This window comes from Heptranchias perlo, chromosome 13 (genome assembly GCF_035084215.1).
Source record: "Heptranchias perlo isolate sHepPer1 chromosome 13, sHepPer1.hap1, whole genome shotgun sequence".
Taxonomy (NCBI): domain Eukaryota; kingdom Metazoa; phylum Chordata; class Chondrichthyes; order Hexanchiformes; family Hexanchidae; genus Heptranchias; species Heptranchias perlo.
In genome coordinates, this window is record NC_090337.1 from 57,610,769 (window position 1) to 57,623,588 (window position 12,820).

Below are 12,820 nucleotides of genomic sequence, written 5' to 3' on the forward strand. Positions count from 1 at the left end.
GAGTGAGCTGTATCGAGGGAGGAAGGGAGAGAGCTGTATTGGGGAGGGGAGAGAGTGAGCTGTATTGGGGAGGGAGAGAGGGAGCTGTATTTGGGAGGGAGAGAGTGAGCTGTATTTGGGAGGGAGAGAGAGAGCTGTATTGGGGAGGGAGAGGGAGAGCTGTATTGGGGAGGGAGAGAGAGAGCAGTATCTGGGAGAGAGAGAGAGAGCTGTATTGGGGAGGGAGAGAGTGAGCTGTATTGGGGAGGGAGAGAGAGAGCTGTATTGGGGAGGGAGAGGGAGAGCTGTATTGGGGAGGGAGAGAGAGAGCTGTATTGGGGAGGGAGAGAGAGAGCAGTATCTGGGAGAGAGAGAGAGAGCTGTATTGGGGAGGGAGAGACTGAGCTGTATTGGGGAGGGAGAGAGGGAGCTGTATTTGGGAGGGAGAGAGGGAGCTGTATTTGGGAGGGAGAGGGAGAGCTGTATTGGGGAGGGAGAGAGAGAGCTGTATTGGGGAGGGAGAGAGTGAGCTGTATCGAGGGAGGAAGGGAGAGAGCTGTATTGGGGAGGGGAGAGAGTGAGCTGTATTGGGGAGGGGAGAGAGTGAGCTGTATTGGGGAGGGAGAGAGTGAGCTGTATTGGGGAGGGAGAGAGGGAGCTCTATTTGGGAGGGAGAGAGGGAGCTGTATTTGGGAGGGAGAGGGAGAGCTGTATTGGGGAGGGAGAGAGAGAGCTGTATTGAGGGAGGGAGAGAGAGAGCTGTATTGGGGAGGGTGAGAGAGAGCTGTATTGGGGAGGGAGAGAGAGAGCTGTATTGGGGAGGGAGAGAGAGAGAGCTGTATTGGGGAGGGAGAGAGAGCTGTATTGAGGGAGGGAGAGAGAGAGCTGTATTGGGGAGGGAGAGAGAGAGCTGTATTGGGGAGGGAGAGAGAGAGCTGTATTGAGGGAGGGAGAGAGAGAGCTGTATTGGGGAGGGTGAGAGAGAGCTGTATTGGGGAGGGAGAGAGAGAGCTGTATTGGGGAGGGAGAGAGAGAGCTGTATTGGGGAGGGAGAGAGAGAGAGCTGTATTGGGGAGGGTGAGAGAGAGCTGTATTGGGGAGGGAGAGAGTGAGCTGTATTGGGGAGGGTGAGAGAGAGCTGTATTGGGGAGGGAGAGAGTGAGCTGTATTGGGGAGGGAGAGAGAGAGCTGTATTGGGGAGGGAGAGAGAGAGCTGTATTGGGGAGGGTGAGAGAGAGCTGTATTGGGGAGGGAGAGAGAGCGAGCTGTATTGGGGAGGGAGAGAGAGAGCTGTATTGGGGAGGGAGAGAGAGAGCTGTATTGGGGAGGGAGAGAGAGAGCTGTATTGGGGAGGGAGAGAGAGAGCTGTATTGGGGAGGGAGAGAGAGAGCTGTATTGGGGAGGGGAGAGGGAGAGCTGTATTGGGGAGGGAGAGAGAGAGCTGTATTGGGGAGGGAGAGAGAGAGCTGTATTGGGGAGGGAGAGAGAGAGGTGTATTGGGGAGGGAGAGAGAGAGGTGTATTGGGGAGGGAGAGAGAGAGAGCTGTATTGGGGAGGGAGAGAGAGAGCTGTATTGGGGAGGGAGAGAGAGAGGTGTATTGGGGAGGGAGAGAGAGAGCTGTATTGGGGAGGGAGAGAGAGAGGTGTATTGGGGAGGGAGAGAGAGAGGTGTATTGGGGAGGGAGAGAGAGAGAGCTGTATTAGGGAGGGAGAGAGAGAGCTGTATTGGGGAGGGAGAGAGAGAGCTGTATTGGGGAGGGAGAGAGAGAGCTGTATTGGGGAGGGAGAGAGAGAGAGCTGTATTGGGGAGGGAGAGAGAGCTGTATTGGGGAGGGAGAGAGTGAGCTGTATTGGGGAGGGAGAGAGAGAGCTGTATTGGGGAGGGAGAGAGAGAGCTGTATTGGGGAGGGAGGGAGAGAGAGCTGTATTGGGGAGGGAGAGAGAGAGAGCTGTATTGGGGAGGGAGAGAGAGAGCTGTATTGGGGAGGGAGAGAGAGAGCTGTATTGGGGAGGGAGAGAGAGCTGTATTGGGGAGGGAGAGAGAGAGCTGTATTGAGGGAGGGAGAGAGAGAGAGCTGTATTGGGGAGGGAGAGAGAGAGCTGTATTGAGGGAGGGAGGGAGAGAGAGCTGTATTGGGGAGGGAGAGAGAGAGCTGTATTGGGGAGGGAGAGAGAGAGCTGTATTGGGGAGGGAGAGAGAGAGCTGTATTGGGGAGGGAGAGAGAGAGAGCTGTATTGGGGAGGGAGAGAGAGAGAGCTGTATTGGGGAGGGAGAGAGAGCTGTATTGGGGAGGGAGAGAGAGAGCTGTATTGGGGAGGGAGGGAGAGAGAGCTGTATTGGGGAGGGAGAGAGAGAGCTGTATTGGGGAGGGAGAGAGAGAGCTGTATTGGGGAGGGAGAGAGAGAGAGCTGTATTGGGGAGGGAGAGAGAGAGCTGTATTGGGGAGGGAGAGAGAGAGCTGTATTGGGGAGGGAGGGAGAGAGAGCTGTATTGGGGAGGGAGAGAGAGAGAGCTGTATTGGGGAGGGAGAGAGAGAGCTGTATTGGGGAGGGAGAGAGAGAGCTGTATTGGGGAGGGAGAGAGAGAGCTGTATTGGGGAGGGAGAGAGAGAGCTGTATTGGGGAGGGAGAGAGAGAGCTGTATTGGGGAGGGAGAGAGTGAGCTGTATTGGGGAGGGAGAGAGGGAGCTGTATTGGGGAGGGAGAGAGAGAGCTGTATTGGGGAGGGAGAGAGAGAGCTGTATTGGGGAGGGAGAGAGAGAGCTGTATTGGGGAGGGAGAGAGAGAGCTGTATTGGGGAGGGAGAGAGAGAGCTGTATTGGGGAGTTCTGACAACTCTCTGAGGAGGAATTGTCTGCTCTATTTGGAGAACACTGCTCTTCCATCCAATGGGCCCTACCAGTTGAGGCAAGAATAGAAGTGGAAGAATAACATGGAGTTGTTTCTGCTGGGATGTCATAATCTTACTCTTCACCCCATCACCCTCTCCTTCCTGATTTTTAGTGTTGCCAGATCCTCGTCATGAATCGTGTGGACCCCACTATTCGAGATGATGATGGCTATACTGCCGCAGAGCTGGCAGACTACAACGGAAATGTGGAGTGTGCCAACTACTTGAGGTATATCGAGACAATGGTAAGGAATATCCAAATGTTTGATATCATGGGCACGCTTTTAGACTGTATTTTCAAATGACCGCCAACATTGAAGGACCCGTGTCTGTCCATACTGGACTGAAGCCATTGCATCTAGTTGGTAACGCCATTGCATTCTCTAGCCATACAGGGCAGAAGGGCCCAGTTTTAATTCTTTGGGTAGTGATGCACAAATTGGCCTCAGTGCCCTTGAATTAAAACAACCGCGATTCTGGTCCTGGTCACTACCTCGCTGGATATGGAGAAAGCCGTACAAAGTACTGTGCAGATGGTACTGATGACTGGTGGGAATGTTAGGATGTACTGCAATGGCTACTCATTGAATCAGTGCCAGAGTGGGTTTGCTTTGTGGAGCCGCTGTTGGCTTTTTGGAATTGGGCGGATGGGGCGTGTGCATTGATCAAGATGGCAGGCAATGTTGGAATTTAGTTTATTGAGAAGCCCAAGTGAAGATCTTAGGCCAACAGGACAGGGCACTACCAATGTACAACAACTTGCATTTATATAGCCCCATTAACACAGTAAAATGTCCCAAGGCACTTCACAGGAGTGTTATCAGACAGAAAATTGACATAGAGCCAAAGAGTGAGCTATCAGGACAGGTGGCCAAAAGCTTGGTCAAACAGGTAGGTTTTAAGGTGTGTTTTAAAAGAGGGGAGAAAGAGAGAGAGAGAGGTGGAGGGAATTCCAGATCTTAGAGCCTAGTCAGCTGAAGGCACGACCACCAATGGTGGGGCGAAGGGAGTGGCGGATGCACAAGAGGTCAGAGTTGGAGGAGCGCAGAGTTCCCAGAAGCTTGTTTGGCTGGAGGAACAAAGTCGGAGAGTAGATGAGGTAAATCAAGTAGTAGTGATCAGGGTGAAAACATGGAATATCATTGCAGGAATTAACAGTGTCTACAAGCGATGGTGGTATGGGTTGGAGCAAGACTGGCCAAGTCAGGAGGACCAGATCCCGAGTAACATCTCACAAGAGAAACACAGCGTCTGACCCAAGCTGACAGACCTAAGCTATTACTGCATGGTGCCCGAGCTCCCACTAAAGCACGCTCCGATGAATTAATAATGGAAAGAAATGAATGTGTTCTAACTGTGACAGGCCGCAGGAGAGCAGCTACATTTCATGTTTCCCTTACAACAGTCACAGCTCAAGAGAATGCCGTGCTCAGTCAGCATTGTTCAGGGTCTCCACCTCACTGCTGACCTACCATTTGATCTGTGTGTTCTCCCTGTTAATATTTTATTAAAATCACCTTTGGTAAATATGTTTTTTGTTGAATAGGAAGCATGTCATCCTCTTCAGTTTTGTTTATCGGTCAGGTTTGGATTGTCACAGGTCGTGGCACGCATGATGGGGCAAAGGGGATCGCTTTTCCTCTGGGGTTACGCTGGCTCCCTGACGTGGCTCCAGTGGGATGGGGTGAAAAATCAGGTGGCGACGTGGTCCTCTGGTTCCCTGCCATCTGCCGCCACTTCTGGGATTTTCTGTCACAAATGACGTCGGGCAAATACGGGTGAGCATAGAGTACATAGGAGCATAAGAACAGGAGCAGGCCATTCAGCCCCTCGAGCCTCTTCTGCCATTCAATTAGATTGTGGCTGATCTGTATCCTGCTTCCATTTACCCGCCTTGGTTCTGTAACCCTTAATACCCTTGCCTATCAAGCCTCAACAGCTTTTTGGGGGAGGGAGTTCCAGATTTCCACTACCCTTTGTGTGACAAAATGCTTTCTGACATCACCCCTAAATGGCCCAGCTCTAATTTTAAGATTGTGTCCCCGTGTTCTGGACTATCCTGTCAAGTCCTTTAATCATCTTAAACACCTCAATTAGATCACCCCTTAATCGTCTCTACTTGAAGGAATACAAGCCTCGTCTATGCAACTAAAATAATTTAATATTCCTGAACTATCATGGTGAGATTTGAACTCACCTTTTCTGTAATGACAGGCCTATGTCATAAGCCATAAGGTCATAAGGTATGTGGAGGAGGCTACACTCCCTCTGCCCGAGCTTGGTTTTTCCAGGTGTCAGCCTTTTCTCACTAGTAGCACCCCTGTCTTTGGGTCAGAAGGTTGTGGGTTTTTGTCCCAGACTTGAGCACATAATCTGGGCTGCCACTTGAGTGCAGTACTGAGGGAGTGCTGCACTGTCAGAGGTGCTGTCTTTCTGATGAGATGTTAAACCGAGGGCCAGTCTGCCCTTTCAGGTGAATGTAAAAAATCCCATGGTACTATTTGAAGAAGAGTAGGGGAGACAACATTTATCCCTCGACCACTATCACTGGTCTGGTCATTTACCTCATTGCTGTTTTTGGGATCTTGCTTTGCAGAAATTGGCTGCCACATTTCCTACATTACAATAATGACTATGCTTCAAAAAGTACTTCATTGGCTATCAAGCACTTCAGGTCATCCTGAGGTCGTGAAAGGGTCTATATAAATGCAAGTCTTTTTTTTGTGTAAAATAAAAATTTCTTTGGCTGTCTCAGAAACCACTGGCCTGGCTACGTCACTGCAGGCTCCTCAGGCCTACAGCAAGGATTGTTCTTCTTCCCCCTCCCCCCAGGCAGGCTTCCCAACACCCGTAGGAATCCCACCAGGAGTCTGCAAAATGAACCCAATCCAGGAAATCAGCCAGGGCCAGATGCGCAGGCATGGGACGGGTGGAAGTCTTTGTCTTCGGACCCGCCACAAACTCCGTTTTCTAGCCACCAACTCCATCCCTCTCCTTGGCAACTGTCTGAGGCTGAATCAGACTGTTCGCATCCTTGGCGTCCTATTTGATCCTGAGTTGAGATTTCGACTACATATCTGCTCCATCACCAAGACTGCCTGCTTCCACCTCCGTAACATCGTCCATCTCCATCCCTGCCTCAGCTCATCTGTCGCTGAAACCCTCATCCATGCTTTTGTTACCTCCAATGACTATTCCAATGCTCTCCTGGCTGGCCTCCCATCTTCCACCATCCATAAACTTGAGCTCTTCCAAAGCTCTGCTGGCCATATCCTAACTCGCTCCAAATCGCGTTCATCGAGCACTCCTGTGCTCACTGACCTACATTGGCTCCTGGTCCAGCAATGCCTCGATTTTAAAATTCTCATCCTAGTTTTCAAATCCCTCCATGGCCTCGCCCCTCCCTATCTCTGTAACCTCCTGCAGCCCTACAACCATCTGAGATCTCTGTACTCCTCTAATTCTGGCCTCTTGCGCATCCCTAAGTTTAATTGCTCCACCATTGGAGGCCGTGCCTTCAGCTGCCTAGACCCTACTCTGGAATTCCTTCCTTAAACTTCTCCGCCTCTCTACCTCCCTCTCCTTCTTTAAAACCCTCCTTAAAGCCTACCTCTGTGGCTAAGCTTTTAGTCACCTGTCCTTATATCTCCTTATGTGGCTCACTGTCAAATTTTGTTTGATGATCGCTCCTGTGAAGCACCTCGGGACGTTTTACTATGTTAAAGGCGCTATATAAATGCGAGTTGTTGTTGTTGTTCCCTTGTCTTGAAAAACTTGTGGAGGAACATCAGCCCCAAAAGCTTTTAGGAGTAGGAATTTGGCATTAGGCCCAAGCGGGCCTGTCCTGTTTTAGGACCCAGTGCTAGGATTTTTCATCCTCTTCCTCAGGTTGACTTTGACTCACTCCATTTGCGTCAGGTTTCCTCTTTATCTGCTCCATTTTCTCTCCCCTGCAGGCTGCTCATCACCACGTCGGCAGCCTGGGAATGGAAGTTCTCCCGGGTCCCAGACTTCTTCATTATCACTTTCAGAAATTTTCAATGTCCTCGTGAACTGTGAAAAATGCCCAGTAGCCCCATTCTAGATCCTGTCTTTCCAAACTTGGGTTGACTCTGGAGAGAGCATTTTGGAGTTGTGCAACACAAGGTTGAAGTACTGGTCAGTCTCTGATGGGGGCAGTAACTTGAGGGAATGGATTAAGAATATCACACAAGGAATGTATCACATACTAGGTGTGTTGGCTTCACTGGATTTTTCCTAAGGCGGTATTGGTACTAATAGACCAAATAAGTTTGGTGACATTACTGCACAGATACAGTTTTTGGTCACAGTTGAGTTGTTAATTGAATCTAGCAGCCAAATTGAAGCTTTACGAAATTACCCATAACTCCGTAGAATTTGATTGCTGGAGTCAAGCCTCTTGCTGTGCTCGGCCAAAGCTCTGGGCACATCATCTACACAGTGCTGACAAAGTAGTGATAGTAGCATGTTATAATATGATTAACCAACTGCAAACCATCAGCCAATGCCCCAACTCCCCACCCAGTGGGTAAATACAACCAGGCAAAGTGACAGATGCTACTCTTGGAGTTTCTGGTATTTGGTCTGAATACATTAAAGGTATCCACTTGTATGTACAGACTAGACCGGATTAGCTTATCCCTGAACCCTTTATATATCTGCTCCACATTTACATCCTGAACCCATCGACATCGAATTACAATGCAATCCAAGTACAACAAGCTAACTGCTTCTTGCCAGAGTCCTCAAAAACAAAGCCATAGAGCCATAGAAGTTTGCAGCACAGAAAGAGGCCATTCCGCCCATTGTGTCTGTGCTGGCTCTTTACCAGAGCAAACTAAAACTAATCCCACCTCCCTGCACTCCCCCCATCGCCTAGTATCTTCCTCTGCTTCAAATATTTATCCAGTTCTCCTTTAAAGGATGCATTGGCCCCTGCCCCACGTACTGTATTCCATGTTCCAACAACTCTCATCATGATGAAATTTCACCTAACCTCTCTCCTCACTCTCTTACTTATAAATTTATGATCCCTCGACACTGACTCACCAACCAGAGGAAATAATCGTTCCCAGTTCAACCAATCAAAACCCGTCATAATTTGAAAATCCTCCATTACATCTCCTTTTATCCTTCTCTGCTCCAGTGGAAATAGTCCCAGTATCTCAAGTCTCTCTTCATCATGATCGTTTCCCATCCCTGGCATTATTCGAATGAATCTTTACTGTATGCTCACAGTGACTTTAACGTTCTTTCTACAATAGGATGACCAACATTGCAGTATTGTGTACAGTTCTAGGAACCCCACTACACACACACATATATATTTATATATATATTATAATTCAAGGAATGAGGAAAGCTCAAGAAATTGTGACCTTTTCACCAGAACAGAGAATGTTAAGAGGGGACCTAATAGAGGCTTTCAAAATGATGAAATGTTTTGCGATGGTAAATAGTGAAAGATTGTTTCCACTGTTTGGCAAATCGGTAACAAGGGGGTGCAGACTGAGGCTTATGACTAGAAGAATGAAAAGGGAAGTTAGAGGATTGTTTTTCCCACTTGGAATGTTTTATCACAAGTGGCTATTGAGACAGAGATTAGAACACCATTGTTACATTTTTGGGGTCTTGTTCCAGATATTATTCTCAGCTTCAATGTCTCAGAACACTCCCATGGGTGAACCCCTGTTCCCTATACCGCATAGTGTGCCTTTACCTGCCCAATGTCCAGGTCATTTGTTGTGGACCCAGGGACCAAACAGAAAACCCTCATCACTGTATTTCTGCTGCTGGTTTTTCCTCGTACCTCTGTGAAGCATCTTGGGGAGTTGTTCTATGTTAAAGGTACTATCTAAATGCAAGTTGTTGTTGGTTATATCACATTACATCAGATGACCTTCCTCAACTTCATAGGTGTTTGGAATAAACACTTCACTGGACTGTGGCTCAGGCTATAAACTGCCAAATGGATTTATTAGCCATTAAATGGATAAGTGAACTGAAGTAATGACAGACTGTACATATTTAGTAGCTACGGGTTAAACTATCCTTCCTTGGAAAATAGAAAATAACAAATAGTCTGCACTAAGCTGTAACATAAACTGGACCAAAGACAAAGGCATTGAATTTTACATGGCTGATTGTTGTTGAGCATTTTTCTCTCAGCTGGCTTAAGGAGGACGATTGAATTTTAATGAGACCAGGCTGAGAAATACTTTCCCAAAAAAAGCCCCCGGAAAGACTCTGGGCCGGGTTTTGCTGTGAGCGGCAAACGAAGAGCATCAACCGTTCATTAAACTCGCACTTGCTCGTAGAGCTTTTGCATAGCAAGTTCCTGTGAATTAGAGATCCAAACAGCACGGAGCCCTCCACAGGGCATCTGGGACCTGTGTGAACAGGGCAAGCAGCTGTGTATCTCCTTAACCAATCTGACTGAAGGATCGTTAATAACAGCGCAGTCTGAACCAGGAAGTGTGAGTTACAATAGTGAATTCAATGTCAAATCAGGTACAGAAAGTGAAATAAAGAGAGGGGAAGAAAGATTGGATTAAGAGACAGAGATAAAAGAGATAGAAATGATAAGTCCAACAATGTCCAACAGTAATTAAAATCTGAAAAAATGAGACTCCACACTTGTAAAAGTTAATTTTCAGTGCCAGGGAGGTTGTTTGGCCTCATTAAAACTTACCACACTGTTAAAAGGGTACTTAGGCTTGAAATGGCTTGACAACTTTTTTTGGTGAGTTTAGTCCGTATCTGTGACGTCGGTACAGGAACTTTGCACCGTTCAATACATTTGAATGGTGAGTCAGACAGCGAGATGCCGTTTTCCCGCAGCTTTTGGAGGAGCATCGCATCTCGGGCAGCAACTTCTGGATTGCCGCGTTTAATTGCGTGTGTGCGCTCACCGCAAGTTGCTGTCCGATTTGCACGTTTGTAACAGTGAGCGCTGTTAGCCTCACCATTATTTCCACAGCAAAATCCAGCCCAGAATTTAAATGTGTGTAGCTTAAACTCAAAACGATTTGCCAATCAAAACAAAAACACAAGTTGAAACACATTTAAGTTGAATGGTTTAGCCCCTCCCTCAGAGATCCTGACCAGATATTATGGCCTGGATTTTCCTCCACTATGTGGCGTCAGAAAATAGGACAAATTTGGGTGGTGAGCCCCACCACCATCTCGCCTCCCTGACCTGACGTCCTTTGACCCCCCCCTGCTCCTGCCGAGGTCACTGCTGGCTGTTCCTTTCCCAACCCATCACATGCAAATCCCAGCGGGGGGTCAGGTTCCCAGTCTGATTCCCTCCCATCCACCCTAGTTCCCAACACTCCCCGGGACCACCGGGTGAAGTTTGGCAATAGTCCCTGAAGTAGTGGTGGAAAGGCCCCAAAGTCCCCAGTCCGAGGGAGACAGTCTTGTAGCAGCATCCTCTCCCTCCATTTCACCCCCCACTACACTAACATTGAGTTACACTGTGTCTACAGCACAGAAATAGGCTATTCGGCCCAACTGGTGTACGCTAGCGTTTATGCTCCAAACGAAGCCTTCTCCTACCCCTCTTCATCTAACCCGATCAGCATACCCTTCTATTCCTTTCTGCTACATGTGCTTTTCTAGCTTCCATTAAATGCATCAATGCTATTCACCTCAACTACTCCATGTGGCTGTCTGCTCCACATTCTTACCATTCTTCAGCTAAAGAAGTTTCTCCTGAATTTCTTATTGGATTTATTAGCGCCTATTTTATATTTATGACCTCTAGTTTTGGACTCCCTCACATGTGGAAACATCATCTCTAGGTCTACCCTATCAAACCCTTTCATTATCTTAAAGACTTCTATCAGGTCACCCCTCAGCCTTCTCTTTTTTTTAGAGAAAAGAGCCCCAGCTTGTTCAGCCTTTCCTGATAGGTATAACCTCTCAGTTCTGGTATCATCCTTGTAAATCTTTTTTGCACCTTCTCCAGTGCCTCTATCTCCTTGCTATAATATGGAGAACAGAACTGCACACAGTACAGCAAGTGTGGTCTAACCAAGGTTCTATTCAAGTTTAACATAACTTCTTTGCTTTTCAATTCTATCCCTCTAGAAATAAACCCCAGTGCTTGATTTGCATTTTTTATTGTCTTATTAATCTCCGTCGCCACTTTTAATGATTTGTGTGTCTGTGCCCTGAGATCCCTCTGCTCCTCTATCCCATTTAGACTCTTATTATCCAAGCAGTATGTGGCCTCTTTATTCTTCCTACCAAAATGCACCACCTCACACTTATCTATATTGAAATTCATTTGCCAATAACACGCCCATTCTGCAAGTTTATTAACATCTTCTTGCATTTGGCATCTTCTTCCTTTGTATTAACTACACCCCCCAATTTGGTGTCGTCCGCAAATTTTGAAATTGTACTTCTGATTCTCGAGTCCCAATCGTTAATGTAAATTATGATTCCTTGACCAGTACGTTTCCAGCATAACAAGGAAGGAGGCTTTGCTGGATTTGGTTCTGGGGAATGAGGCGGGCCAAGTGGAGCAAGTATCAATGGGGGAACAGTTATGGAACAGCGATCATAGAATCATAAGGTATAGAATAGCTATGGAAATAGACATGGACCATTCTAAAGTAAAAATACTCAATTGGAGAAGGGCCAATTTCAGTGGGATAAGAACAGATCTGGCCCGGGTAAATTGCAATCAAAGATTGACAGGCAAAACTGTAATTGAACAATGGCCGGTCTTTAAGGAGGAGACAGTTCGGGTACAGTCCAGGTACATTCCCACGAGGGAGAAAGGTAGGGCAACGAGAGCCCCCTGGATGACAAAAAAGATAGAGTAAAATGAAGCAGAAAAAAGGGGCGTATGACAGATGTCAAGTTGATAACACAAGTGAGAACCAGGCTGAATATAGAAAGTTCAGAGGGGAAGTGAAAAAGGAAATCAGAGGAGCAAAGAGAGAGTATGAGAATAGACTGGCGACAAACATAAAAGGGGTTCTAAAAGTCTTCTATAGGCATGTCAAAAATAAATGGGTAGTAAGAGGAGGGGTGGAGCTGATTAGGGACCAAAAAGGAGATCTACTCACGGAGGCAGAGGGCACGGCCAAGGTCCTAAATGAATACTTCGTATCTGTCTTTACCAAGAAAGAAGATGCTGCCAGAGTCTCAGTAAAGGAAGATGTAAGTGAGATATTGGATGGGCTAAAAATTGATAAAGAGGTACTAGAAAGGCGAGCTGTACTTAAAGAAAATAAATCACCCGGTCCAAATGGGATGCATCCTAGGTTGCTGAGGGAAGTAAGGGTGGAAATTGTGGAGGTACTGGCCATAATCTTCCAATCATCCTTAGATACGGGGGTGGTGCCAGAGGACTGGAGAATGGCAAGTGATACACCCTTGTTCACAAAAGGGTGTAAGGATAAACCCAGCAACTACAGGCCAATCAGTTTATCCTCAGTGGTGGGGAAACTTTTAGAAACGATAATCTGGGACTGAATTAACAGTCACTTGGAGAGTGTGGATTGATTAGGGAAAGCCAGCACAGATTTGTTAAAGGCAAATCATGTTTAACTAACCTGATAGAGTTTTTTGATGAGGTAACAGAGAGGGTAGATGAGTGCAATGCAGTTGATGTAGTGTATATGAACTTTCAAAAGGCATTTGATAAAGTGCCGCATAATAGACTTGTCATCAAGATTGAAGCCCATGGAATAAAAGGGGCAGTAGCAGCACGGATACAGAATTCGCTAAGTAACAGGAAACGGAGAGCAGTGGTGAACGGTTGTTTTTCAGACTGGAGGGAGGTGTACAGTGGTGTTCCCCAGGGCCACTGCTTTTCTTGATATATATTAATGACTTGGAATTGGATGTACAGGGCACAATTTCAAAATTTGCTGATGACATAAAACTTGGAAGTGTAGTGAACAGTGAGGA

At 47.2% G+C, this 12,820-nt stretch overlaps 1 protein-coding gene across 1 annotated transcript in view; it reads left to right on the top strand.

The window, feature by feature from the left end:
- The window catches only part of espnlb (espin like b), a 76,252-nt gene that overhangs the window by 35,831 nt on the left and 27,601 nt on the right, over positions 1 to 12,820 (top strand). Inside the window, exon 5 of the mRNA XM_067994772.1 lies at positions 2,983 to 3,114. Within this exon, the coding sequence (XP_067850873.1) occupies positions 2,983 to 3,114 (132 nt within the window). The remainder of the gene's footprint in view (positions 1 to 2,982; positions 3,115 to 12,820) is intronic.